A 26,613-nucleotide genomic window follows, 5' to 3' on the forward strand; every position below is an offset into this window, starting at 1 on the left:
ATTCCCTTCAGAAAGGACTAACTCTTGTCTGAGGATTCAGTCACAAAATGCAACAGCTGATGTTTAAGGCATTTACAAAACTCAGGTACAACTTATGAAAACTTGACACCAGAGTGAAATTGCAATGCATTGACTAAATCCTGGTAAAGACTTCTGCAAGGAAGTGTTTGAGCTAGTATCCTACCTCCTCCTTGGTTTTTATAGGCTGTAAAGCATACTCTTGTCTATAGGTACTTCAAGCAATGGGGAAGCCTTTTGCCAGAGCAATCCCAACCACAGATGGCAGATGTGAGAATTTGAAAAGGGTTTCTGTCATCAACATGGAGACAGTGTAGTGCAATACAAATGTTTTGTGTACATCTGCCTCTCAAAACTCTAGAGTTGGGACTGTGGAGAGAACAGTGTAAACCACAGCACATTTCTGTAAACATACAAATGGTATGGTGAGCAAACAGACATCGAACCAGTAGTGAAGGGAGACATGGGCAAGGGAACAAAGATCTCTTGATGGTGAGTAGTGAGTCATTGAGGCTGGGAGGATTGTTCCTCATGGGGCAGAAGTTGGAGAGAAGGCTCTTCCTCACTGATGAAGAAAATGAAGGAAGGAAGACAGCCCATGTATACTGCTCAGTATAGTCAAGGTCTGAAATAAAGAAAGCTCATGGAATGTTTAGAGAGGACAATCTGGAAATGACAGTTGGAGGTGGCTGAGGATTGACTTGATGATGTAGATGTCTGTGTGGAACCTGTGGCTTTGTTGGTTGTCTGACCACTCTTATTTTTCAGGGCCTTTGCCAAACGTCAACAGCAACTAACTGCAATGAAGGTGCTTCAGAGGAATTGTGCTGCCTACTTGAAGCTGCGTAACTGGCAATGGTGGAGGCTGTTCACCAAGGTACATCTTCTCACCTGGCTATTTGGCAAAGGGTTAACAGCTGTAACTGGAGCTTTCCATGCTCAGCAAGACAAAAACTCCTCCATACAGGGTCTCTGCTCCATGTTGTAGCTGGATAATACCAGCAGAGCTGTTCCAAGTGTAGTTATGCAGGATATCTGCATGCCTCAGGTGCACTGCTGCATAGGAATCTAGTAACGCTGTGGAAAAGGCAAAAATAATCTTCCAAGTCCTCCAAGCCCAGAAGAGCCTTGTCCTCTGCACCCTTCCAAGAGGAGGGCTGTTTGTTGTATAGCTGAACTGTGCTGTTGCTGGAGTTGTTTAGAGTGGTGAGGGGTTCACCATCCCTCCCAGAGCAGTAGAAGAAAAGAGGGGGAGTGCCTGAGGTTCTGATCCTCTACCAATAGACTCAATCATTTTCTGGCCTGTAACTGAAGTGGGCATCAGCAGGAATGAGGCTCTTGAGCTGAGTTAGGAGCAAAGTAAATCTTAATTTTCCCCAACTGTGAAATGAGATTTCTGATTGACCTTTCTGTGAAGTATCCCTCGCCAACATGCAGATGGACTTGCACTCTTGCTCTTCTCTCCTGATGTCTTTCCTGGCTTAGCACCAGGTCCTCCATGCACCTAGACATTACCTACCTCTTTCCTGCTGTATCCTGGCCTGAAGTAAGGGGTGGGTGGGCATTGAGAGTTAGTGGTGGGGTAGATTATACGGAGTCTCCAATGATTCTGCCTCCCAGCAGCACCTCTCCTACCATGACATTCTCTAGTGTCCCAACAAAACCCTGGCAATTGACCAGTACACCGCTACCCGATATAACACGAATTCGGATATAACGCAGTAAAGCAGCGCTCCGGGGGGGGGGGGCTGCACGCTCCGGCGGATCAAAGCAAGTTCGATATAACGCAGTTTCACCTATAACGCGCTAAGATTTTTTTGGCTCCCGAGGACAGCGTTATATCGGGGTAGAGGTGTACTTTAGATCTAAAACAAACCTTATCTAAGCTTGTGTTGGGACTGGCCTGTTTTCTAGTGTAAGTTTCCTTCCAGTGCCCATTTACTGAATACTAGGGCCTCTCCATGCTATTTTTCTTGCTATTGACTCTCTATACATTCCATTAATTTTCTCCTTGCAGGTGAAACCCCTGCTGCAGGTAAGCAGGCAGGAAGAGGAGATGATGGCCAAGGAAGAAGAGCTGGTGAAGATCAAGGAAAGGCAGTTGGCTGCAGAAAACAGACTGACTGAGATGGAGACCCTCCAAACACAGGTGAATCTCCCTCACAAAACCCCAGCTAGTCAAACTACTAGATGGCTGTTCTTTCACATAGCTGATCCATGATCTACAAATGGCAGGATTCCTGCTCAAGTGTGTTAATTAGTTCTCTCTGGCTTAAGTACCCCAGCTCTCTTCTCTTAGTTCTGCAACAGTGAACAGCTGTTGCTCCGCTACAGCCATCATTTGGATTAAAATCTCCATTGACTGAGTATTGTGGAGAGTCATAGAAACAGAACATGGTCACTAACAGATTGTCTCTGGCTTGGAGTAGAGAAGGGTTTTTTTTGTTTAGGGATAACATCTGTGTGTTTTCCTCCTCCCTCGTAAAGAAAAATCTCTCTCACTCAGGAAGGGCGGTCCCAAGACATCTCTTAAGGGTTGATGTAACGTATGAGATTGTACTATGCAAGGGGATAAAACTTAAAACATGACATTCCTACTTTGGCTTGTGACTAGCAGCAGGAGACTCCTGGTCCTGCACTGAGAAGAGTCTATGCAAAAGGAAGAGCATATGTGCAAAATATAAGGAAAAGTACCTGGGGTTTAGCACAAAAGTAAAGTCACCAAAAGGTTCAGTGATTTGGAACTTAAAGATCCCGGGTTTGTCTCCTGTGTAGCTAATAGCAGAGAAGCTGCAGCTGCAGGAGCAGCTGCAGGCAGAGACTGAGCTCTGTGCTGAGGCTGAGGAGATAAGGGCCCGTCTAACGGCGAAGAAACAAGAGTTGGAGGACATCTGTCATGACCTGGAGGCCAGGGTGGAGGAAGAGGAAGAACGGTGTCAACATCTGCAGGTTGAGAAGAAGAAAATGCAGCAGAACATTCAGGTAACATCCTGGGAATGGCACCAGTATGTGTGAATGAGGTGGTTGGTGAGTATCAGAATAGTGGTGCTGTCTCAGTGGGAAGGATAACAGAACAGGAGGCAAAAAATAGTGGTATGGAAGGTGGGGTCTGAGCTCCACATTAACTTGTTAAGGTCTGTTACCTCACTCGTGCCTTCAGGAAGTTGGCACAGACTGCTGACTCTGGAGACAGCAATAGGACAGTTCTAGCTCTGGGGTCAGCTAAGCCTAATACACATATAGCTATCTGAGAGAATTTCCCCAGTTCTTAGGTGATGGTTGAATCTGAGGTTGCTCTTAGGTGGCTGGGTGGATCCTTAGTTAAAATGGTAGTCTGGAGACTATATATCCTCTCTAGCAGAAGCAGCAGTGCCACTTTGCGTATAAGTTTATGTACTTGATTATATTTCTAAATGGGAATGCAGTGTGCTACATCCAACTAGTGGCTACAGAATTCCTGTATATTGGTGATTGTTTGGAGGATGGGGAGACCCTCATTTTGAGGGTCAATTTGTAATGGTTGTATTAATACTATAGTGATGACACGTGAGCAGTATGAATAACATGCCATGGGCCTTATTCAGGAACTAGAGGAGCAGCTGGAGGAAGAGGAAAGTGCAAGGCAGAAGCTGCAGCTAGAGAAGGTGACCACAGAGGCCAAGCTGAAGAAGCTGGAGGAAGATCTGATAGTTTTAGAAGACCATAATCTCAAACTGGCCAAGGTAAAGTGCACACACAGCTCCCTACACAACAGCATCGGGGTGCCCAGCTGGTCTGGTGGGTACAGGAAGTCAGCTGTAGCCACTCCTGGTATGTTGTGTCAAGGGAGGGGCTAAACTGGGTTTTCAGTGACTTTGCTGACTTCCTGAGCTGAACACATTCCTGAAATTAGTTACCAGTTTACAGGTCAATATACAGAGACTGGTACTGTGCTCAAGCAGTCTTGAGTGGGCCTGTTCTGTCTGATTATATTGCCTAGGGTGAGCAGCACATACCCTAAAGAGCTCTCTTCACTTTCAAAGGGCTATCAAATACTAGTCAGCTATTTTAAAAATAGCTAGTATTGGAATATACCCTGAATCCTGAAGTCTCCGTTATCACCAACTTTTATCTCCCTTTGGTCAGTGTAAAATTCCTTCCAGGGAATGGTCCTGTAAACCTGGAGATCAGTCTCCACTCCCATTCTGTCAGTGAACCTCCCTCTGAAGCCAGTGAGCACCCATTCCTTGTGTCCTGCAGAAGTGTGGTTGCTGGAGCCCAGAAGACTCCGGCCTCTGCCCCCACCCACTCTGGGACTCCAAGAAAAGAGTGCTTTATTTTCCCAGCCTCTTGGACTTGAACTGGGGTTAAATGACTAGTTCCGGGTGTGGTTGGGGGGAGATGGGGACACAGGGGTGTCAGACTTCCATTACTTCTAATCAGGTATGCATGAGACAGTTGGACTTGATACTGTCATTCAAACATTGCCAACCTAGAATGAGTTGTGCAGCCCGGTGAAAGAGCCATGGAACATTCTTGACCTAAATTAAACAGTATTTTAATTCTTAATCCAGGAAACGAAAGTGTAAGGGTTACACTGTCCCTGTATCCAACCCGTTGTGCTGTAGCCTCAGAAGATCTTTGGTCATAGGATGATCCTATATATAGGATTTGGGAAACCCAGGAAGTGTGGGTCAGCCACCACTCTCTAGCCAAATCCAAGACTGGGTTTGGGGTTTTTCTGTGGCAGGAGTCGGCACACATGAACAGATTATAGCCTATTTCAGTCTATACAAATGAGTTCATCCAAATTCCAGCACCAGATTTGACACTGGCTTTTAAATCCTGCAGGAGAAGAAACTGTTGGAAGACAGAGTATCTGAGTTCACAACCAATCTAACTGAGGAAGAGGAGAAGTCTAAGAGTCTGGCTAAACTCAAGAACAAACATGAGGCCATGATCACAGATCTGGAAGGTAGAGAGAGGGCTTGGGAAGAACTTGCTTATTTAGTATTGGTGTTCCTGTCAGTCAGGATTTCCTAAAGCTCAGTCAGACTGATTCTAGGTCTGTGGCCTCATTGGGATTCCAGTTACCAAAGGGTTAATACTGTGGGACTGTAGCGGGAATGCTATTGATCAGTCTGATGGAACCATTCAGTGGCTGGCTGGCTGAAGGTTATATGCCTTGTCAGCTGAGCTTTGGTCTAAATAAAATCATCTAAACCAGCAGACTAATGGCGAAGAAAGACTGGTTCCATTTCTTTTCGTGCTGTGGGAGTGTCTCCGCTCTTCTGCTTCCAGTGGTACCTGTACACTGGGGTTAGTGCTGCTGCTGATCCAGAGTGTCTCCTTGTTAGTGCCATTCAGGATGCAGATTTAAAGATTTTATTCACCTCTGATTGGTCTCTGTGGAAAAACTGCTGGGAGAAACACAGCCTGGAGCAGCCCATTCCCTTTCTGTGGAGGGAGGGGAGCTATTGCTGAGCATCACTTTGTAGCTACATGTGCAGTGAGATGTAGGTTGGGAGGAGCATGGCACTGTCTTCCCTGGCAAGGCGTTCTCATGATGGAGGAGAATAAGGGGAGCTGGCTGTAAAGTAAGAACCTGAAACATCTTCCGGATCTCACGTCTAATAGGAGTGTCAGACTGGGGGCAGACGCTACAGGTCATTGGAAGAACATATAGTATCCAGCAGGGTGGTGGTTAGATGCCATATTAGAAAAGATTCAGTCACTCAGTTTTGCTCTCTTGCTGATACATCATGCGGTGTCCTAAGAATAAATATCTTCTTTTATGCTACTGTGTCCCTCTTCCCTGTCTGTCTCCTTCAGAACGCCTGCGTCGCGAAGAGAAGCAGCGGCAGGAGTTGGAGAAGACTCGCAGGAAGCTTGAGGGAGACTCCACTGATCTGCATGACCAGATTGCTGAGCTGCAGGCTCAGATTGCAGAACTCAAAATGCAGCTGGCCAAGAAGGAAGAAGAACTACAAGCAGCCTTGGCTAGGTGAGGCCTTGCCACCTGATCAGAGTTTCTTGCCCTGTGTTGCTTATCGGAGTAGGAACTGAATGGAATAGGCAGCTCTTGTAAACTAGCTTATTTGACTGTAAAATCAATGCATTTAACACTATAGTTTTTTGACTGCCGATTCCTGCCACAGACGTGTGTGCAGCAGTAGAATATGAACATGCTGTGAAATGCCCATGCTTCCCAGGACAGCAATACATCAAAGGGGGTTGACATGGGCAGCAGCAGGGGCAGCTTAATTTACTGAACAGATACAAAAATCAACCTTGAAAAGTCAGTGCTTAAGTTACATTCTACATTACAAATTAACATGCAGTATGTGGCCCCTTCTCTTCTGTCTTCTCCCACCTTGTCAACATTCCTCTGCCCTCCAGTTTGAACTAGATAATCTCACCTCTCAATCAGTGGCAGACAGAATTAGGACCTTTAATTGTGGAGGGAATAAGACCAGAAACTAGGACCTTGGCCTCACAAACCAGTGCAGAGCACTAACCTCTCTCCTATTCACTATCTTGTGATCACTTTTCTGGAGACAGGTGGTGTGGGTCACTCAAGCGTCACATGGCTAGAATTGTATTGCTGTGTCTTATGCAGGGTGGAGGAGGAGGCAGCCCAGAAGAACATGGCTTTGAAAAAGATCCGGGAGCTGGAATCTCAGATCACTGAACTGCAGGAAGACCTGGAGTCTGAGCGGGCAGCTAGGAACAAAGCAGAAAAACAGAAGCGGGATCTGGGAGAGGAGCTGGAGGCATTGAAAACAGAGCTAGAGGATACGCTAGATTCAACTGCTGCACAGCAGGAACTCAGGTAACTGCAATACTCAAAAACAGTGGTGCTTGGTGAAGTAAACCAGGTGCTAGCATCTTCACCATGGGAGGAGAAGACTGAGTACTTCAGCAACTGCAGAGATTTAGAGAGGCTAGAGTGAAATGTCTGGTTAAGACTGCAGTCTCTCACAAGATGGTACCTTTCCTGGTTTGTGAAAGCTGATATTTTCCTAATCCTAGAATGACAAGGCCCCAGAACTACTGTTCTTGCAGCCAATGGGCAAAATAGACTCCGTCTGGAGGACACTTCTCCAAGCTTTGATCTGAGCTTAGAATCACAAAATTTAAAGATGGGCAAGGCTGGACTCTGATAATAACTCAAGGATTGTTTTATTTTTTCATAGCTTGAGTCTCTTAACCAGTACCTGGTTATCTCTGTCAAAGATGCCAAGCTACAGGGGAATGCATGTTCCTTGGTCTTGTCCATTAAAAATGTCTGGGGGTTTTGCAGGTCAAAACGGGAACAGGAAGTGACTCTTCTGAAGAAAACCCTGGATGATGAAGCAAAGACCCATGAGGCACAAATCCAGGAGATGAGGCAGAAACATTCACAGGCATTGGAGGAGCTGGCAGAGCAACTGGAACAAACCAAGCGGGTATGTAAAAGAACGGGAGTCATAGTGCAACATCAGACAATCTCTCTGGAACAGTAGCTGCTGTACAACAGGGGCCAATATTTAAAGCTTCAGAGGACTATGGAAATACACCCGATCAGTTACAGAATGGTAACTAATTTGTCTCATGTTTTTCTCTCACCCTCCCCCCCCTCGCTGCTGCCCCTCGCCCCCAGTAGATCAGCATATATCCTGAAGCATTATAGTTACTCTTAATATGTTGCACTCAGTGCTCTCCCCTCTCGCCCCCCAATATAACTGTACTGCATAGCTGTGACACACTAGTTCCTTTCAATGATGGTACTTGCTGACCTCTGGTCCCTGCTCTTACTATGACTGCAGGGAGTTTAATTTGCTAATCTGAACTACAAGACTGTCCTCAGTTTTATCTTCTCCCCATGACTGTTACTACTTTGAGTAGGTAAATGTCTGCAGCTTTTCAGTGGCTGGGTGCTGAATTCTAACTATGGGATCTGCTTTCTTGAGTAAGCAGACAGGGCCTAACTGTGAAACACTATTTGTTGGCTGTCAGAATAAACACCTCAGTGAGAGTAAAGATCCACTACATCTAAAATCTGCTCTTTCTCCTTCAGGTGAAAACGAATCTTGAGAAGGCAAAGCAGGCTCTGGAGAGCGAGCGTGCTGAGCTGTCCAATGAGGTGAAGGTGCTTCTGCAAGGCAAAGGGGACTCTGAGTACAAGCGAAAGAAAGTAGAGGCCCAGCTCCAAGAGCTACAGGTGAAATTTACGGATGGTGAAAGAGTGCGGACAGAGCTGGCCGAGAAAGTCACCAAACTCCAGGTAAGGGTCCATGAGTTTTCCTTAGCTCCTGTGGGGGCATGTTATGGGAAAGGTGGAAAATGACAGCTTCAACTATTGCTGCTGACTCCATAAGGGAGGGGTAAACCTTTCCCTCCCTCCCACTCAGTGGACACTGCCTCATGGTGCCTTCGTGTAGGGATACCTAGTGAAACTAAGTGCAATGGGTGGGAGACATACTGTGATCCAGGAAAGAGCAGAGACATGGTGCTGAGGAACTGGCATATCTAGTCTTGGGGCAGGTGGGTGTAAGAAGGAAAAGTATCAACAACTCCTCTCTGTAACCTTGAGTAATTGTGTAAAATCTCCCGTGGGCTGCAGCAGAATGGATGGCCAGTGCAGGCCTTCACAGATGGGGAAATTTGAATTGAGGTTCCATTAATGTCTTATTCAAGGATTCCATCCTTGGCACTCTTAGGGTACGTCTATACCCAGCCGCTAGTTCGGCGGCTGGCAATCGAAGTTCTGGGTTCGACTTATCGCGTCTTGTCTGGACGCGATAAGTCGAACCCGGAAGTGCTCGCCGTCGACTGCGGTACTCCAGCTAGACGAGAGGAGTACCGCGGAGTCGACGGGGGAGCCTGCCTGCCGCGTGTGGACCGAGGTAAGATCGAACTAAGGTACTTCGAACTTCAGCTACGTTATTCACGTAGCTGAAGTTGCGTACCTTAGTTCGATTTGGGGGGTTAGTGTAGACCAAGCCTAAGACATATAACGCATCCTGTTTGCAGTGAAGAAGGTGGCTTTTTCACAGGTCAAAAGCTGCACATCTATTCCTAGTTCGTTTGTTTGTGATTCCATTTGATAACTGGCATGCTTTAACTTCTCTTGCAGGTCGAGCTGGACAACATTACAGGCCTTCTGAATCAGTCTGACAGCAAGTCAATCAAATTAGCGAAAGACTTCTCTACTCTGGAGTCACAGCTTCAGGATACCCAGGTGAGGTGTGGGAGTTGCAGCATCCTTATGTACTGTATTCATCATACTTGCCACGTTAGTAGAGCACAGAGCAGATCTCAGCACTAAATACCCATGAACTTCTGTGCATCAGGTGTTTCTGGCTGATGTGATACGCTGAGTGGGTCCCCTCAGGAATGATCCCTCTGTCCTCCTACCTGCTCCATCAGTAAATGGAACAAACTTAACTTCCCTTACCCCAGGATTAGAACCATTCCCATCACCTTCCCACTTGAGTGTTGTGTGCGCCAATGCAGTGTTCTCACTTTAAGATCAGTGGTGGTTTTGGTGCACACTGTTTTTCAATTACTTTCCATTTGTAGCTTCCTGTGAAGTCCATAGTGACTGCACAAAGTAGCCTTATTTGGTAGTGAAGGGGAAAGCAGTACATCAGATACATTTGAGTGTTTCAGAAAACCTTATTCTGTTTAGATGGGCTTGGATACAATTGCCATTTAAGTATATAGGCCTGCAGCCAAAGGGGTGAGTTGTGGGGATACTCTACAGAATGATGAAGGTGGTCAGATTGGACCCAGTATTAATCTGGCAGAGTAAACAGCATGTAGATGGAATATAACTATGCTAAACTGGAAGGCACTGAACAACAGGGAGGATGCATCATAATCCAGAAAGGATTAATTGGGAAGGAGCAAGTTAGAAAATAGTCTTAGTACTTGTTGCTTCTGGTCTTAGATTATAAATTCTTCACAACAGGGATTCTCTTATTATTTGTACAGCACCCTGCACAATGGTCCCAATCCTGCTTGGGACCTAGGTGTTACTATAATACAGATAATAAATAGCTTATCCAAAGTTACGGTTGAAAAGGTTGATAGTGGACCTCTGACTAGAACAGAATGTGTGGCAGCAAAAGGCCAGTATAGTTTGGGGCTTTGTATGCAGAAGCAGCATATCTCTATCACCTCCCTGCTCTACGATATGCCTCTGATGCAACCATGCTTAGACTATTGCATTCGGGTCTGGGCATCTCTTTATCAGAAAGACTGACCAATTAAAGATTGCTCAGAAGAGGAAATTATTAAGGGGCTGGATGGAATCTTTTATGTAGAACTTGGCTAAGTGGGGAATGTGATGAGCCTACAAATTTGGGGGTGTAAATGCCAAGGAAAGGAGAAAAATTATTTAGTGGTCCACGAGTATAACTCTGAAATGGAGGGGGAAAGCTTAGGTTGAATATTTAGGGGCTGACTGTAAGACCTGTCAGTTTGTGGAATAAGCTCTATCTCTTATTGACACCTGTGTTCTTGGAACACTTAAAAGTAAACTAGACCCAATATTAATACACCACCGAACAATTGTGCATTGGCAGGGAGATTGAAGAGATCAGTATCTTTAGGTCATCTAGTCTAAATAGTGGCAGCATGATTTAATCAATGTGGGTGCTGCCCTAGGACAGTTTGTAGATCACAATCACCTATCTGAGCAGGAGTGTTAAAGGCACCAGCTGCTTAAGAGAGAATTATCATCCTTAACCTGTTCTGATTTTCAGTATTCAAGTCCATCATGAAATGGGGATGGCAGAATACAGCTAACTGCCAGCATGAACTATTGGAAGGAGTTGAAAAGCTTTGTGTGCTGTTTGCAGAGAACCCTGGAAAGGATTATGGGGTGGCTGGGCCGGGAGGCAGATGCTAGCACTTGTGCATCTCAGCTATACATAGTAAAGGAGTGTCCTTCAATGGTTAGAGTAGGATTGGAAATAGGAGTTGTGGGTGTTCTCCCTGGCTGTACGCTGACTTGCTGAATGACATTGAGCCGTCATTTAAACTCTGTTGTTTTCTCTTTGAAAGTAGGATTCTTAAACTGAATCTCATGAGTTGACATCCACGTTGGGTGGTTGGGGATTGTAAAGTTCCAAAGGCTCTAAATGTCCATGTCTTTGCTGTGTAGGAGCTGCTTCAGGAGGAGACTCGCCAGAAGCTGAGCCTCAGCACCAAACTGAAGCAGGTGGAGGATGAGAAGAACAGCTTCAAAGAGCAGCTGGAGGAGGAAGAGGAGGCAAAGAGGAACCTGGAGAAACAGATCTCTGCCCTTCAGCAGCAGGTACAGAACCTGCATCTCCTAGAACAAACCTTCCTGATTCCTAGGAATTCTAGTTCAGATGGAGAATGCTGGCGCAATCTGGATTTGTTAGCAAAGGAAACTATCCTGAGGAAGCAGGGACCTTGCAGGGCTCAGGCAACTGAAACTCCTGATAAAATGCTAAATGTTTTTAGATTTCTATCAGAGAGAATCTTCCCTAGAAACACCTAACTATTTGAGGAGAAGGGGGACTCTTCATCCCACACACCTCATAAGTCTGACTAACATGATCAGTTCAATTCTAAGGGAATAATTTCTCATCTCCCCCCCCGCCCACACTTAGGGTGACCAGAACACACAGGTGAAATACCGGGACGCGGGGAGGGCGGAGCAATAAAAAAAGGGGGGGAAAACGGCCGCCGGAGCTCCACGCCCCCCCCGCACCAGCATGCCTCTGCTCCGTCTCCACCTCCCCCCTCCCTCCAGTGCTTGCGCCGCCATACAGCTGATCAGTGGAAGCCTGGGAGGGAGGGGGGAGGAGGAGGAATGTGGTGTGCTTGGGGAAGAGGCGGGGGTAGGGCGGGGATTTGGGGAGGGATCCAATGGGGGAAGAAGGGGGCGGAGTCGGGGCAGGGGGGGGAGCCCCCTCCGGGCTCCGCCCCGCCTGTGAGCAGAGGCAAAATATCGGGACAATTTGCGTCCTGACCGAAGGTAGGTCGGGACGTGGGACAAATAAGCAAATATCGGGACGTCTGGTCACCCTACCCACACTAGAGGTCTCTGTGGTTTGGCTTAATCTCTGTTCTCTTCCCCCTCCCCAGGTAGCAGACACAAAGAAAAAAATGGATGATGGCCTGGGCTGCCTGGAGGCAGTGGAGGAAGCCAAGAAGAAGCTGCAGAAGGACTTGGAGGCCATGAGCCAGCGTTATGAGGAGAAGGCAGCTGCTTATGACAAGTTGGAAAAAACAAAGACCCGGCTGCAGCAAGAATTGGATGACCTCATTGTGGACCTTGATCACCAGCGGCAGATAGTCTCCAACCTGGAGAAGAAGCAGAAGAAGTTTGATCAGGTAGTGTCAGTCATGGGATATACAATGGGGAGGATCTTCCTTCCCAATACTACCTACCACAATGTAAACATCTGTTTAGGGAATGCATATTCCTTTCTGAATCATAATGGGGGTGGGGAGAAGAAAGCTGGCACTGGTGGAAATTCATGTTCCTTGCATGTGAATTCTAGTTTCACCTCTTGTCCAGGGGGACTGAAATGTTGAGCCTCATCTAACTTGTATAAGTGTTTGGGAGCAGACCCAGGCCGTGGGCAATTTGCAGCCGTCTCTTTGGACTTGCATATAAGTAGTGACTGTGACTACTATAGAAGACTATAGTCAGTAGAGTTCTAGTCCCAGCCCTGCCAGTCAAGTTGGGAGCCATATGTTTGGCTCTCAAGAGCCATGTTCTCTGCATTACCCTTGCCGCCCAAATCCGAGACACTGTCTGGAATGGCACTTAGAGATCAGCCTAGCTCAGCAAACCTCATAGCAGTCATTCTCTCTCTTCCTTCAGCTGTTGGCAGAGGAGAAGAACATCTCCGCCAAGTATGCAGAGGAGAGGGACCGAGCTGAGGCAGAAGCCCGCGAGAAGGAGACCAAAGCCCTGTCCATGGCCAGAGCCCTGGAAGAAGCCATGGAGCAGAAGGCCGAGCTGGAGCGGCTCAATAAGCAGTTCCGCACAGAGATGGAGGACCTGATGAGTTCCAAGGACGATGTTGGCAAGAGCGTAAGTATACTGTTAAAACATCTCCCTGTCAGTGTGTCACCTGCATCCCAGCCTGTTAAGCAGATTCATTGAGAAATTTGCAATGTAGGAGCATCTGTAAAGGAATGCAATTGGGAAAACGGAACACATGCAGTGGGCTTCGGAGTAGGAATAGATTGTTTTGTTTTTATTGGGGTTGAATGAAAGGCAGGAAGGAGAGATGGAATTTGACGAGCGTGATAAAGGCGCAAGCTGGGCATTGGCTAAGTGAAACCCATTAACCATTGTGGAGAGACACGAGAGGGTGCCAGATGAGCCTGGAATTTGAAATATAGGGAGCCAGCCAGAGAATAGGAGACTGACTCAAATCTGAAGATGCTAAAGATTAGTGATAAGGCAGGGGGAGGCTCGAAGGGGAGTTTGAAGCACTTCCACATCTTCGGCAACGTGACATGAGTGTTTCATGCCGCAGTGAGATCAGGACTGGCCTAACACATGCTTCCCCTTTAAATTTTCTCAGCATGCCTGATCAGAGGGAACAGGAAAATGCAATAGCTGAGGTCAAGGTTCAGATTAAAGGCTCTCAAGTATGCAAGCAACTTTCTTTAGCCTTAATAAGGAGGCATCATGGTGCTAGTACAAGGAAACTGAGGGTGATGCGGCAGGAAGGGCAGCAGGGTCTTTGCATCCTTTCCTCAGTGAGCTGCTGCCCTATTGATGTGGATGCCTCTCTGTTCTTGGGGTGGGTGAAGTTGGTGGCTGTGTTATTTGGGTGATCTGATGTGTGTTCATGCTACAGGTTCATGAGCTGGAGAAATCTAAGCGAGCCCTGGAACAGCAGGTGGAGGAGATGAAGACCCAGCTGGAAGAGCTAGAGGATGAGTTGCAGGCCACAGAGGATGCCAAGCTGCGGCTGGAAGTGAACCAGCAAGCCATGAAGGCACAGTTTGAGCGTGACCTCCAGGGCCGGGATGAGCAGAATGAGGAGAAGAAGAAACAACTGATCAGACAGGTCAGCATCACTCCACAAATCCTGGAAGTTGTCTACTCAAAGGGAAGTGCTTCTCTTCATCTGCCCTAGGACAGCTGGACACTGCCTTTCCAGATCTAGCCAGTGCCACTCCAGGAATTCCTGTTATCATTGGGAGGCATTGCTAGCGCTACAAATCACTCGCTGGTGTGTGCCCCTCATGTACCCTTGTCACAGCACTTGCACTGTCCATCAATCCAAGAAACCAGAATAGTGCTTTATTGCTGAGGGAACACTGTCTTAACTCTCTCTCCCTTGTTTCCTTCCATCCCCACCAGGAGAGGGAGTGAACTCTGATTATCTCTTTGTGGGAGATGAATGGTTCGTGCTGGCTTGTTTGGTTTCCACTGATGCCTTGTTTGTCCTACCAGGTACGAGAGATGGAGGTGGAGCTGGAAGATGAGAGGAAGCAGCGCTCCATGGCTGTGGCTGCCAGAAAGAAGTTGGAGATGGACCTGAAGGATCTGGAAGTCCAGATAGACTCTGCCAACAAGAATCGTGATGAAGCCATCAAACAGCTCCGCAAACTGCAGGTGAGGGATTTCAGTCCTGTGCCTGCTGCCTATGTGGGGGCATGGGGTGGAGACCTGGTTTTCCCTGTCAGAATCATGCATTTTCATCACCCGAGCGGTGTGGCACAGCATTAGAACCTTGATCTATGCAACAGTCCAGTTGGAAAGGTTCAGCAGCAATTCAGATGTCTCTGTAACCCCAGTTTGTGTCAATCCCTTAATTTATTCCCCTATTGGTGTTGCAAAACCAGAGCAAGCTTTCCTTACTTTGTACCACTGCTTGTGTAATGTAGTGACCGGAATGAAGGATGTTCTCTGAACTCTGTTTTGTTACCTCTGCAGGCCCAACTGAAGGATTACATGCGGGAGCTGGATGATGCACGCACCTCCAGAGAAGAGATTTTGGTCCAGGCCAAAGAGAATGAGAAGAAGATGAAGAGCATGGAGGCTGAGATGATGCAAATGCAGGAGGTAATGGAGCCTGCATTCAGGCAGGAGGGGCCTATTCACTTACTTTAGCCAAGGAATAGGCTGCTATGTGGCTCCCTAAGCCATCTCTGAGCACAGCACACGCGCGCACACACACACACACACACTTCCTCCACATAGTTGGCCCTTTCTTGCTAGTTGAATGAGAGTGACTCAAACACAGGGAGTCCATGTGGAAGTACAGAACACTAGTCCTCTTACTTCTTGGAATCCACCCACTACTAGTAGCTGTTTGTCCTCTGATCTGCATTAAGTGCTAATTTCACATTGCATCACTGACAGTCTCATTTTCATTCCAGGAACTTGCAGCTGCTGAACGTGCCAAGCGCCAGGCCCAGCAAGAGAGGGATGAGTTGGCTGATGAGATAGCCAACAGCAGTGGCAAAGGGTGAGTAATAGCTCCCTTTGTTGGGGAGGAGAAGCTGGTTTGGGGAGGTGCCCTACATAAGCATATACTCAGGGCCGGCACCAGGCAACCAAGCACATGTTTGGGGCGGCACCTGGTAAGGGGCGGCGGGGGGAGCGTGGCGCGGCATTCCGCGGGGGGGGGGCGCTCCGGTGGCTCGGCGGGGGCGGGCTCTGGCGGCGCGGCGCTCGGGGGCGCTCCGGCGGGGGCGGGCTCCGGCGGCGCTTGGGGGGGGGGCGCTTTTTTTTTTTTTGCTGCTGCTTGGGGCAGCAAAAAAGTTAGAGTTGGCCCTGCATATACTCTAGCCTGTATTGTAATAGTCTGTTAGATGCTTACTGTTTTGTAAGGCTATAACTGGTAGGCTTTCTCTAGAACTGCACTGCATCACCTCCATCCAGCACTTAATTCTTATTGTCATCGTTAGAGCCCTGGCCTTGGAGGAAAAGCGACGTCTAGAGGCCCGGATAGCTCAGCTGGAGGAGGAGTTAGAGGAGGAGCAGAGCAACACAGAGATGGTCAACGACCGGCTCAAGAAAGCAAACCTTCAGGTACCTACTCAGGGTCTTCCCACCAGCTGGCTCTGTAAACTCCCAAACTGAGTTCTGGATGAACTTCCTCCGGTCTTCCAAACAGTACAGATTCACAAAGTGCTTTACACAGCAGTGTCTGTGCACTGCTGTAGATAAAATGGGATAGCCATTCAGCGCTCACTGATGGCTCATACTGACCCTGGAATGTTATAACCTCTTTGTAAGAGAAGAAAAGTAGCTGGGACTGTCCCCCAAACTCTTCAAGAGTTCTGTCCAGTCATCCTTTGTATTAAGGGGTGACTGTCCCCTATCAACATTAAATATTTTGCTTCTTATCCATCTCTGTATTGTATTGGAACAGTCCCACTCTATAGAAAATCACTTTTCACTGCATCCTCCAAAATGATTAACCTTACCAAGTGCATTAGTCCATTGTAGTGTCTTTAAACGAAGACCTTAATCTGAATGTTCTTGGCATATATTTGATTGTAAGCTTTTTGGGGCAGGGACTATCTTGTTCTGTTGGTACAATGCCTAGCATAACAAGGCCCTGGTCCATGATGAGGACTCATGGTTGCTACTGCAATACAAATGATATATATTGTCCACCTCATCTAGAGGGTTAAAATAACCTGCCTGATTGCAAAAGTGAGTGAGATTAGTAGTTTCACTAGAGGCAGAACTGCAGGTTCATTCCTAACTGGGAGCTGGGAGAGAGGCACACCAGTGAGAAGGGAGAACATGACTGGCCATAGGAGGAAGAGAGATTACAAGGGAGTGGATGCTAGGGCATGCTCCGAACCTAAGAAAGGAGGAGCAGCTGAGCTGCCCATTACACAGGTACTATGGGAAGAGGGCAGCCACACTTACTAGCTGCTCCGCTTCCAGTACGTGTGTGTGTGTGGGGAAATGAAGACTGGGGAGGGGAAGGGGTGGTACAGAAGCCAAATACTGGAGTTCTGTCTGGTTCTTGGCCCAGTAGCTAGTCAAAGCTGAATTTTGGTACATCTTTCATTTCAATGGACTGATGATGTAAAGCAGAGCTTCTGACCTTCAGAGGCAGTCCCCACTATGCCATGCAGTCAGCACTGACTATGTATCAGACAGAGTCCTGGGCTGAAAGTGGCTTCAGTCCATTCCCTTGAAAAGAAAATCTCTCCAGGCTGCTCCTGGGTAGCTGAAATGTGAGGCTGTCCTAAGCATGTGACTGGCACATAATTTCTGGCAGATCTTTCTTATGGGGGCAGCTGGATGCTATGTTGTAGGGCAGACTGTCACTGCCATACCGCATGGCCTATGGCTGAGTTTGGCTAGCAAAAACAGCCCCAGAGAAGGGGACCTAGCAAACTTAACTCTCAATCCGTTCAGCCCTGGGCGTTCCTTGAATGAAAACTTGAGCAAACCAAAACAGGCTTCTAGGAGAGTTTGTCCTTTTGTGACTATGGAGAGCATTATGCTACGTTATACAGTGTTAGTCAAGCTTGACTTGTACAACATAAGCTTTTCTGCTCACGCTGGAGGTCCTTCCTGACAAGTATCCATTGGTGAGTAGAAATAAATCAGTCTTCCAGCCCAGAACCCTTCTGGTATGCTGAGTCTTTTCTCTCCCCAGATCGATCAAATAAATACTGACTTGAATGCCGAGCGCAGCAATGCCCAGAAGAACGAAAATGCTCGCCAGCAGATGGAGCGTCAGAACAAGGAGCTTAAGGCCAAGCTGCAGGAGATGGAAAGTGCAGTGAAGTCCAAGTACAAGGCTTCCATCACTGCCTTGGAGGCAAAGATAGCACAGCTGGAAGAGCAGCTGGACTCAGAGACCAAGTATGTTCTAGCAGAACCTCCTGTCATGTTAAAAGCCACCGGCCCCTCTGATGTACTAGCACAGAGCAAAACCCTACTCTTGAGTGCTGTGTGCCAGCCTCTTGGAATGAGTGCTCATCTGGTTATCAGGAAAGAGTAGCTCCCCTGACCTCCCCCATTCTCGCAGCAAAGTCCACTAATTCCTAGCCTACCAAGCTTTGCCGTTCCAGGAACTGTAGCTCTAATTCAGTGACCCCTTAGCGTCCCCCTCAAACTCTGGCAAAGAGGTCAGACTGACTAGCTAGTGCCTCCTGGGCATCTCCAGGAAACCAGACTTCTGTCCCCTTTGCTTTGCCAACTCCCTGAGTGGAGTTCTTGTCTCCTTTCATTCCCCTGAGGTGTAATGACTAGTGCAATTTTGTTCCTAACCCACATACATGAGTACTTTCTGTCTGGGATGGTGCCCATAGTGTCACCGGAGATAATCTGCTGCCTGAGCTGACACTGTGTTTCTGCACAGGGAGCGCCAGGCTGCAGGCAAACAGGTGCGCCGTGCTGAGAAGAAGCTGAAGGATGTCTTGCTGCAGGTGGATGATGAGAGACGCAATACTGAGCAGTACAAAGATCAGGTGTGTGCAAATGACACCGTGTAGCAGTCTGTAGTTTGGCTTGTGGCTGGTGGACTTCTCCCACATAAAGCCACATCTGCTTCATCAGTTACAGAATGGTGGCATTATTTTCTCTGTAGACTTTCCACTCACTGTTACACTGAGGATATGGCTGCCCATGGTCTTAGCTCTGTTCCATTTAATGGCTGGTACAGCTGAAAGGGTGATGCTTTAAGAACAGCTTCTCCCCTTCAGTAACTTCTACAGTTCATCTGTGCAGCATAAGTTGGAACAATGTGCTGGTACTGAGTCAGCTCAGCCTGGCATCTAAAAATCCAAATTCTGTTCCTCCGCTTCAGATCCTGGAGGCATATTCCTTTGTGGTCTCCTCTGTGTGGTGGAAGGAGAGTGGTGGCGTGTAGTGCAGGCTGTTGGCCTTCCGAGTGAGCCCAAGCTGAAACATTTGACCCTGTTGTATGAAAGAGGCAGCTTGTACAGCGCTTCCTGCACTAACAAGCTGAAACAAAAGGAGAAGCAGAAGGAAAAGCTTAAAACTAAAATAAATCCAAGTCTAGACAACTAACCTCAGGGAGCAAAGAGTAAGAGTAGGTGCCATTAGGGACTCAGCTTCCTTCTGGTGTAACTCCCTGCTGCAGTGCTGGAGCCCCCACGAAGGGCTAGGAGTGAGCTTTCTGAAAGGCTGACTTCTCCGTTCTGCTCTGCAGGTAGATAAGGCGAACGTGCGCCTGAAGCAGCTGAAGCGCCAGCTTGAGGAAGCCGAGGAAGAGGCCCAGCGAGCCAACGCGTCCCGCAGAAAGCTGCAGCGTGAGCTGGAGGATGCCACTGAAACGGCTGATGCAATGAATAGAGAGGTCAGCTCCCTCAAGAGCAAACTCAGGTAAGGGCAATCAATCATGCGTGAGAAATCAGCTCCCACCCCAGCAAGCTTCTGTCCTAGCCAAAAGCAGAGACTTCAGTGACCAGATGTGCATCTTCTCCAAGGAAGCAGTGTGGCCAGGTCCTTCTTTGCCCTCCCTCCCCCAGAGCATAATGTCTGACAGACGGTAAATGAATTCTGTTGCCTTGATTTGCTATTCATCCCTCTCTAGGCGTGGGGACCTGCCATTTGTCGTGCCACGCCGGATCGCCAGAAAGGGCACAGGAGAATGCTCCGATGAGGAAGCAGACAGCAAGGCAGATGCTGGTGATGCCAAAGCTACTGAATAAGTCTTCTCATCTGACCCAGGTTACGCCTGACGGAGTGACCTACCCACTCCTCCTCCAGTGGTCTTCCTGCAAACCACCTCCTGGGGAACACAGAGCCCATCCAATGTGTGTTTTGTGTATCTGGAGCCATTGGGCACCTGTGTTCCACATTTCCTCCTCTTCCCAGCTTCCAAGTTCTCTTTGTATTTAATGCCAAAGAGTTGGGATTCTAAAATCTGACCAGCAGAGTTCGATGACTACACACACCTGTAGAACTGTCCGTGCCGTGGCTGCTGGTGAATCTTTACACTTGGAAGGAGAGGGGTTAGGGAGAAAAAATTATTTTATTTTTTTTGCTGTAAATCTACTTTTTCTTCAGATCCTAGTTTGATAGATGCAAAGAAAGCCCGCTCCTCTATTCTCTTCCCCCTCCTTCTCTTCCCCTCCCTCCCCCCCGTTTGCTTTTTGGCAATCATGTTCAGTGACCTCAGACTTCTGCCTCTTTAATCTGCCCACCCAGATGGTTTGGAAGCAGTTTCAGGAATAACGGGGTGCTTTGGCCATGGCAATTCACCCTTTCTTCTTTCTAGAGCCCACACGTTCACAGGCAGGGGTGAAGGAGGGAAGCATCTTTCAGGATCACCCACCTGGGGGACTTGCCAAAGACTTTTTCTTTCTTGTTCTTACTGTCTGGCCAGATCTCGGAAGTGCAATGATGTCCTGGTAGTGTCTCTGCTTCTGTCTGCTTGGCTTTTTAGCTAAGGTAGTGTGGACCAGTAGCTGGTGACAGGGACAGAGAAACCAGAAGAATCTCTGTGTGCTTGTCTGAGAATCTCTTGAGGACCAAATATATTGAATGGTAATGGACCGAATCTAGTGGAATTTAATGTGTGTCGGTGGGAGGGGTGAGGAAGGGAGGAGAAATCCCTTTTTTTATTGACATGTCCAAGCCTCTTGTGTATCTGCTCTGTAACCAGGGGATGGGGTTAGTTATTCTGCACCATTGACTAAGAGTATATTAAAAACCCTTTAATCTGCACAGATATACGTAAAGGGCCTTTGTGTCTCTTGTAATAAGTAATTAAAAAAATAAAATAAAGGTCTTTATCACTGCCTTTCTATTGGGACCTTGGTTATATAGAGATAGTCTTTACTTTTCTACATCGTACACTGGTTGCTGGATTTACCTGTATTCTTAACCATATTGTATATGCTGCATTTAGACTTACTTATGAGCAAAGAAAAATAATTAAAAATATGAAGCTCCAATACTGTATGCCTGAAAGCTCTCTAAATTCAGGCACCTGTGTCCCAATCGCTGTCACAAAGGATTTAAAACCTTTTTTATATAAAAGTGCCTTAGCATATGCCTCAGCTGTCACCACTACAGTCAGTAATGGTTTACTGGTGCTCCACTGATGTTACCAATAAAGATTATCCATGTGCTGCAATCCGTGTGCTTGTGTTGCTGTTCCACCTTTCTTGAACGCAGTGGAGGAAGCCTGTGGAGCTGCCAAAGGGAAGCAGTCATATGGAATCAAATTGTCGGTCTATCCTGTCAGTATTGCCTCATGAGCACGTAGGCACCAGGTGACACTTCTTAGCCCAACTTCCTATCAAATATGAACTAGCATTACAGTACCCCAAGAGACTTCTGGTCTGGGAGCCTTTCTCCAGCAGTGGCCAGAGAAAGACATAACACCTTAACTATGCAAGACTAGATCCAGGTGGAGAAGGTGTAAAATTCTATCTGACCCAGCTGGCTCTGTTCATGGCCTGCAGAATGAGAATGTAATTGCTCTAATTGTAGAAATGCTATGTCTAAGCTTAGACATAATGCATGTCTGTTACCTACCTCCCCGCTTCTCCCACAGGGTTGAGGGGTGATAGGAAGGTCAATTCAGCAGAGGAGTAATGGAGAGGGTTAGAATAACCTTTCTAGTGTGGTGAGTGTGCTCTGTAGAGTCCCCACTTTCTCTTCCCTTCCCAAAGAACCTAGTCCTTCCAGCACTTCCAAAGGAGATACCCCTTTCCCAGGGTAGGGCTCCAGCACTCGTGGCCATCGTTTTTCTCCGCCCATGCCCTCCTGGCTGTTCAGATACCAATGGATGGATGTGATACGAGAATCTGGAGGATGGGGTCAGTGTCCGTGCTACAACGCAGTGCCTTCTCCTTTGGGGTTGCATTGAAGGTTGAATATTTCTGCAGGTTGAGGGGTCTTTACTGATGGACATGGTACATCCAGGTGTGCAAAGGGAAAAGCTACCCTACAGCGTGGCACAAGGACAGAAAATAACATCAAAGATGACCGGTCTCCATCCAGCTAGGTTAGGTACTAGGTATGCATGATGTCTGGAGGAGTTACTCTAAAGTCATTGTTAGTACAAGTGGCACTTCAGAATTCTGATCGTCCTAACCACTGCTGTTGTCCTACAAAATGCCAAAGGATCCAGCCTAGATAAAAAGGAAACCTAGGGTTGGATGCTGCACTTAAGAGGTGGGCTTACACCCTGAACTGAAGTGTACAGTGGCGGCTGCAAAATCCAGGGGAAGTGCCTTATGTTAACCAGCAGATGGCGTTTAGAAATTGTCAGCTGCTGCTGCAAAGGGGGGGAAGTGAGTGACCACAGTGTGGTTAGGACAAAGAGGAGGGAGGAAGCAGCTGTCACTCAGTGGAGCGCAGAAGACTAGAGCCCAAGGGCAGGAGGGGGGATTCTTGTCGACACAAGTGCTGAAAAGGAGGGGGTTGATCCTCCTGGAAAGAACAGAGGCAACCAGTGGAAGAGGCGATAGGTCCGAAAGCAACACATCTGCCACTACAGAAGTGGGCCCAATCCCACAAATCAATACTGCTTGTAAACTAGTTTCTATACTGTTTAATGGGGGTTGCAAACTTTCTTAAACTTCAAAGCAAAACATGTAATGCTTGCATTTTGGATGAGAAGTTCCTTTGTATGTGAAAACCAGTTAAAAGCATCCTTCACGCTTGCGTTACTGGAGCCTTGTATGAGAAAAGACAAGTCCTGGGGGAGACCACTCTTTAGCAATGTGTCTCCTGCCACTGCATTGCTCAACCACATGGCTGATCAGATTTTACAAATACAATGAATACTTACTAAGTATGAGCAGGAATTCCCCATGAGAGCACCTAGAGCAAACAGGGCACAACAGTGCTAACGTTATAGGAAATACAAGCTTTGCAGCATGTGAAACACTTGCTGTTTTGCTAATGTCTCATGGGCATTCTGTTAAAACCAAGACTTCACTCACTTTGCATAATACAATCAGGGAATTTACTGGTTCAAATAAATATGTAGCTATGGCCTTCACCAAATTTAAGCTGCTCACTGCAAAACAAGATGTTCAGACCTGTGTAAAGCACATGCCCTCAAAATGTGTCTTTGAAATACACATTCAGATGTGGGGCTCCTCTTAGGGTTGGTCCAGTATTCTTTAAAACAGAGAAGTCTCTACTGTCAAGAAAATACCTCTCACAATTGCATCAGTTTAATAGATTAACCCAGGGATCGGCAACCTTTGGCACGCGGCCCTCCAGGGTAAGGCCCCTGGCGGGCCGGGCCGCTTTGTTTACCTGCCGCATCCGCAGGTTCGGCCAATCGCGGCTCCCACTGGCCACGGTTCGCCACTCCAGGCCAATGGGGGCTGTGGGAAGCAGCACGGGCCGAGGGATGTGCTGGCCGCCACTTCTCTCAGCCCCCATTGGCCTGCAGTGGTGAACCGCAGCCAGCGGGAGCCACGATCGGCCAAATCTGCCGATGCGGCAGGTAAACAAACCAGCCCGGCCTGCCAGGGGCCTTACCCGGCGAGCCGTGTGCCAAAGGTTGCCGATCCCTGGATTAACCAGATTCACTGTCCTACTCAGGTAATTGCTAGGACCTGCTCCAGAATTCTCCCACGATTGAGCAGGTAGATGTTCTGAATCGAAGGGTCTGGGTCCATCTCATAGTTGTGTGGCCAGAATGGCTATAGCTGAATTAAACTCTCTCTACTTATTCAAACACATGGAGAAATTTCCATTTTCCTGCCGTATCAATGTTTGAACTGGGAAGAACCAGGGCAGCAGCCAGCTCTACTCAAGGAAAGCTGATGCTGTGGGATAGTCCTTAGACAACTGTAATGAGTTAGTAAAGGGATTTAGATGAGGAATTTGAACAACCCCCATCTTCCTCCTCTTTTCCCCCACCCCATTGATTCAAAAGGCGATATTGCTTTGGAACATACGAAGTTACAAATGGTTCCCCTTTGCCTAAACTATAGATATAGATGAAGTGACTCTAGTCTGTCTGAGTGACACACATCTTCTGGCTGCCATGTATAAGGGGGGAGGGGGAAGGAGAATGGGTGATATTTGACTGAAATGTGGATTGCCACGGGCACGCAGGGGCGAAAGAAAATGCAGGCCTGTTATTTACCAGGCTGCACGTGGCAATAGACTATATTGGTAAGGGATGCAAGGAGAGTATGGGTCACGATGCAAACTGCAGACACACACACACACACACACACACACAACTAAAATTAATCAATTTAAAGTTTTATTGGGGATAATTACAAGGGGTAAGGGAGCAGTGTTTGATTAGCTAATAGAGTTAATGAAACTTAAAACACACAATGACTAAAATATCTACTAACAATATTTATAAAAAAGATGCAGCATTTAGTAATAACTGATACTTACAAATACAAACCAACGCATAACGACCGGCAAACGTAGAAACTCTGTTTGAAACACGTGAGCTGAGAGAGAGGCTTCGAGGTGATCAGGCTCGGTTACGGGTGTACACAGGATACACAGGATTCGTTTTTCTTTCTCCTCTCCCTGCCTGCACATGGCAGGCAGGCCCATAAAGTACCAACTATGACATCATAGAAGTGTCATAGGGGACGGGGCCCAAAACCTGTTTGTGTTCGTTTCTGATTGGCACAAGCAAAGTTTACACCAAGTAGGGGAGCAGGTGCCTCAAAGTCTGGCTTCGCCCCCAAAAGGTGAGGAAATGCATATTGTTTTAGAATGCGTGCAACACTGAATGACAAAAGAAGAGGCCAGGGCAATACCGGTATGGGCAAGTTTTACAGGATGCAGACAGGAACTCATCTCAACAAAAACCTCAACACAAGATACTACATGTCTGAGGAGAAGTGAGGGCTGAGCCAAAGCTGGGTCTTAGGGTGACCAGATGTCCTGATTTTATAGGGACAATCCCAATTTTTGGGTCTTTTTCTTATATAGGCTCCTATTACCCCCACCCCCCACCCCCGTCCCAATTTTTCGCACTTGCTGTCTGGTCACCCTACGGGGTCTTGACGTGAGCTGTGAAGCAGAGCTCCGGGTTGGACTCAAACACACGCTGCTGCTTAGCTCGAGTTCTGTAAGTGACATAACCGGGGCAAGTTACAATTGATACACTGTTTGCTTTTGCCAGCTAACAGTGCTGTCCAGGCATCTACTTTCTCTCCGGCAGGCTCACTGTACATACCACTAGGTTTTCCCTTCCCTCTGTGGTTGTCCAACCCTGCCTCCCTCTTGAACCTAACCCAGTTCAATTTGTCTCCTAGCCACAGTAATAGCTGTGTTCCACACATCCTCCTCTCCCTGAGCTATGTTTGTTTTGTAGGTGTGGCCAGGGGCACCCCCAATCAGGATTGAGGCCTGTTGGGATAGGTGCTGTACAGCATGGTTGACAAAACATAGGGGATCAGCTGAAAGTGCTGAATGATACTTGTCTTAGAGGCAAATTTCTGGGCTCTCCTCAGATTAAAGGGAGTTTGCTCCATGGTGGGCAGCAGCTGCTCTTCCCTCATCTCCAGCACAGGATGAAAACTGAGAGTCTCGCATGCAGCTCCTTGCAGCTTTGCTAGACAGAGGAATAAGGCAACTTTTCCCCTCAGGAGCAGTCTCTCTGCGCTCCAGCTTCCAGCCTCTCACTTATTGCACTTCAGTATGGAGCCTTGCTGCGGTCAAGCTCTGGCCCTGCTTCAGCTTTGCTTATGCTACTGCTAGAGCTACCAGCTAGAAATGGGTGGAGGTACCAGTGGCCCAGAGGGGAACCCTTGGCTGCAGCTTTGCAAACAGCACCCCAACTTCTGAGCAGCGGGAGGGCCAAACAGCTTTATTGACTCTAGCTCTGGTAGGGCCACAGCATCAGAGATACCAACGAGGCTGTACCCTACAGGCCCTGGCCCAACACCACAGCCCCTTATGGAAGCTTAATGGGCCCTTTCCTGCCTCTGTGGCCTTCATCTCAGCAGCTGCATGAGCCACCTCCACTAGCCACCAGTGCTGCTTAGCAGCTGGGAGTAAATTCTCTCTACAGCATGCATTGCAGCAGCGTGTGATCCTTTTTCTCTGCTCCTCTAGCCACCACCCTCTCTCCTCATTGGGGAGCCGCTCAGAAACTATGCTTGAGCGAGGCTGCCCTAGCAAACAGGCTGAAGCCCAGGTGAGGCTCTCACGCTAGGAGTCCAAGGTGGCTCAGAAGTGGGGCCTGTCCTGCCCAGTTCCACAAAGAATGCTAATGTTCTCATAAGCAACTGCAGTAGGCTTTGAAGCAGACCAGCCAAAAAGAGTGTAAACAAGAGAAACCAATTAGCTGGGTGGGGTTTGGAGCCTTTCTGCTAAGGCTGTGAGTGTACGCTATGCTGCTCGCAACATGCAGGCAGCACCTTTTCAGAAGCACTGTGCACCCTGCTGTGGAAAAAGACTGTTTCCCTGTGTGTAAGGGACGTGATCGGCCATTTAACCACGTTGTACTTGGAAGAGTAGCTCACTGTTTCTCCTGTAGCTGGTCTCTGATCTGGGGAATTTCTGGGGACCTGATTAAAGCAGGGGTTCTCAAACTGGGGGTCAGGACCCCTAAGGGGGGCATGAGGTTATTATGTGGGTGGTCGTGAGCTGTCAGCCTCCACCCCAAACCCCGCTTTGCCTCCAGCATTTATAATGGTGTTAAATATATTAAAAAGTGTTTTTAATTT

General features: G+C 47.7%; 1 protein-coding gene across 1 annotated transcript in view; it reads left to right on the top strand.

Annotated features, from left to right (window-relative positions):
* MYH9 (myosin heavy chain 9) overlaps positions 1–21,071 on the top strand; it is a 95,861-nt gene extending 74,790 nt beyond the window's left edge. Inside the window, exons 22-43 of the mRNA XM_065415046.1 lie at positions 787–895; positions 2,036–2,167; positions 2,794–3,000; positions 3,603–3,740; positions 4,849–4,972; positions 5,830–6,001; positions 6,617–6,829; positions 7,301–7,445; positions 8,057–8,263; positions 9,116–9,220; positions 11,150–11,302; positions 12,103–12,351; positions 12,848–13,060; positions 13,839–14,051; positions 14,441–14,602; positions 14,924–15,052; positions 15,370–15,458; positions 15,901–16,024; positions 17,619–17,827; positions 18,327–18,435; positions 19,140–19,312; positions 19,524–21,071. Of these exons, the coding sequence (XP_065271118.1) occupies positions 787–895; positions 2,036–2,167; positions 2,794–3,000; positions 3,603–3,740; positions 4,849–4,972; positions 5,830–6,001; positions 6,617–6,829; positions 7,301–7,445; positions 8,057–8,263; positions 9,116–9,220; positions 11,150–11,302; positions 12,103–12,351; positions 12,848–13,060; positions 13,839–14,051; positions 14,441–14,602; positions 14,924–15,052; positions 15,370–15,458; positions 15,901–16,024; positions 17,619–17,827; positions 18,327–18,435; positions 19,140–19,312; positions 19,524–19,641 (3,493 nt within the window). The 3' untranslated portion in view covers positions 19,642–21,071. The remainder of the gene's footprint in view (positions 1–786; positions 896–2,035; positions 2,168–2,793; positions 3,001–3,602; positions 3,741–4,848; positions 4,973–5,829; positions 6,002–6,616; positions 6,830–7,300; positions 7,446–8,056; positions 8,264–9,115; positions 9,221–11,149; positions 11,303–12,102; positions 12,352–12,847; positions 13,061–13,838; positions 14,052–14,440; positions 14,603–14,923; positions 15,053–15,369; positions 15,459–15,900; positions 16,025–17,618; positions 17,828–18,326; positions 18,436–19,139; positions 19,313–19,523) is intronic.
* Positions 21,072–26,613: the final 5,542 nt, after the last annotated feature.

This window comes from Emys orbicularis, chromosome 1 (genome assembly GCF_028017835.1).
Source record: "Emys orbicularis isolate rEmyOrb1 chromosome 1, rEmyOrb1.hap1, whole genome shotgun sequence".
Taxonomy (NCBI): Eukaryota; Metazoa; Chordata; order Testudines; family Emydidae; genus Emys; species Emys orbicularis.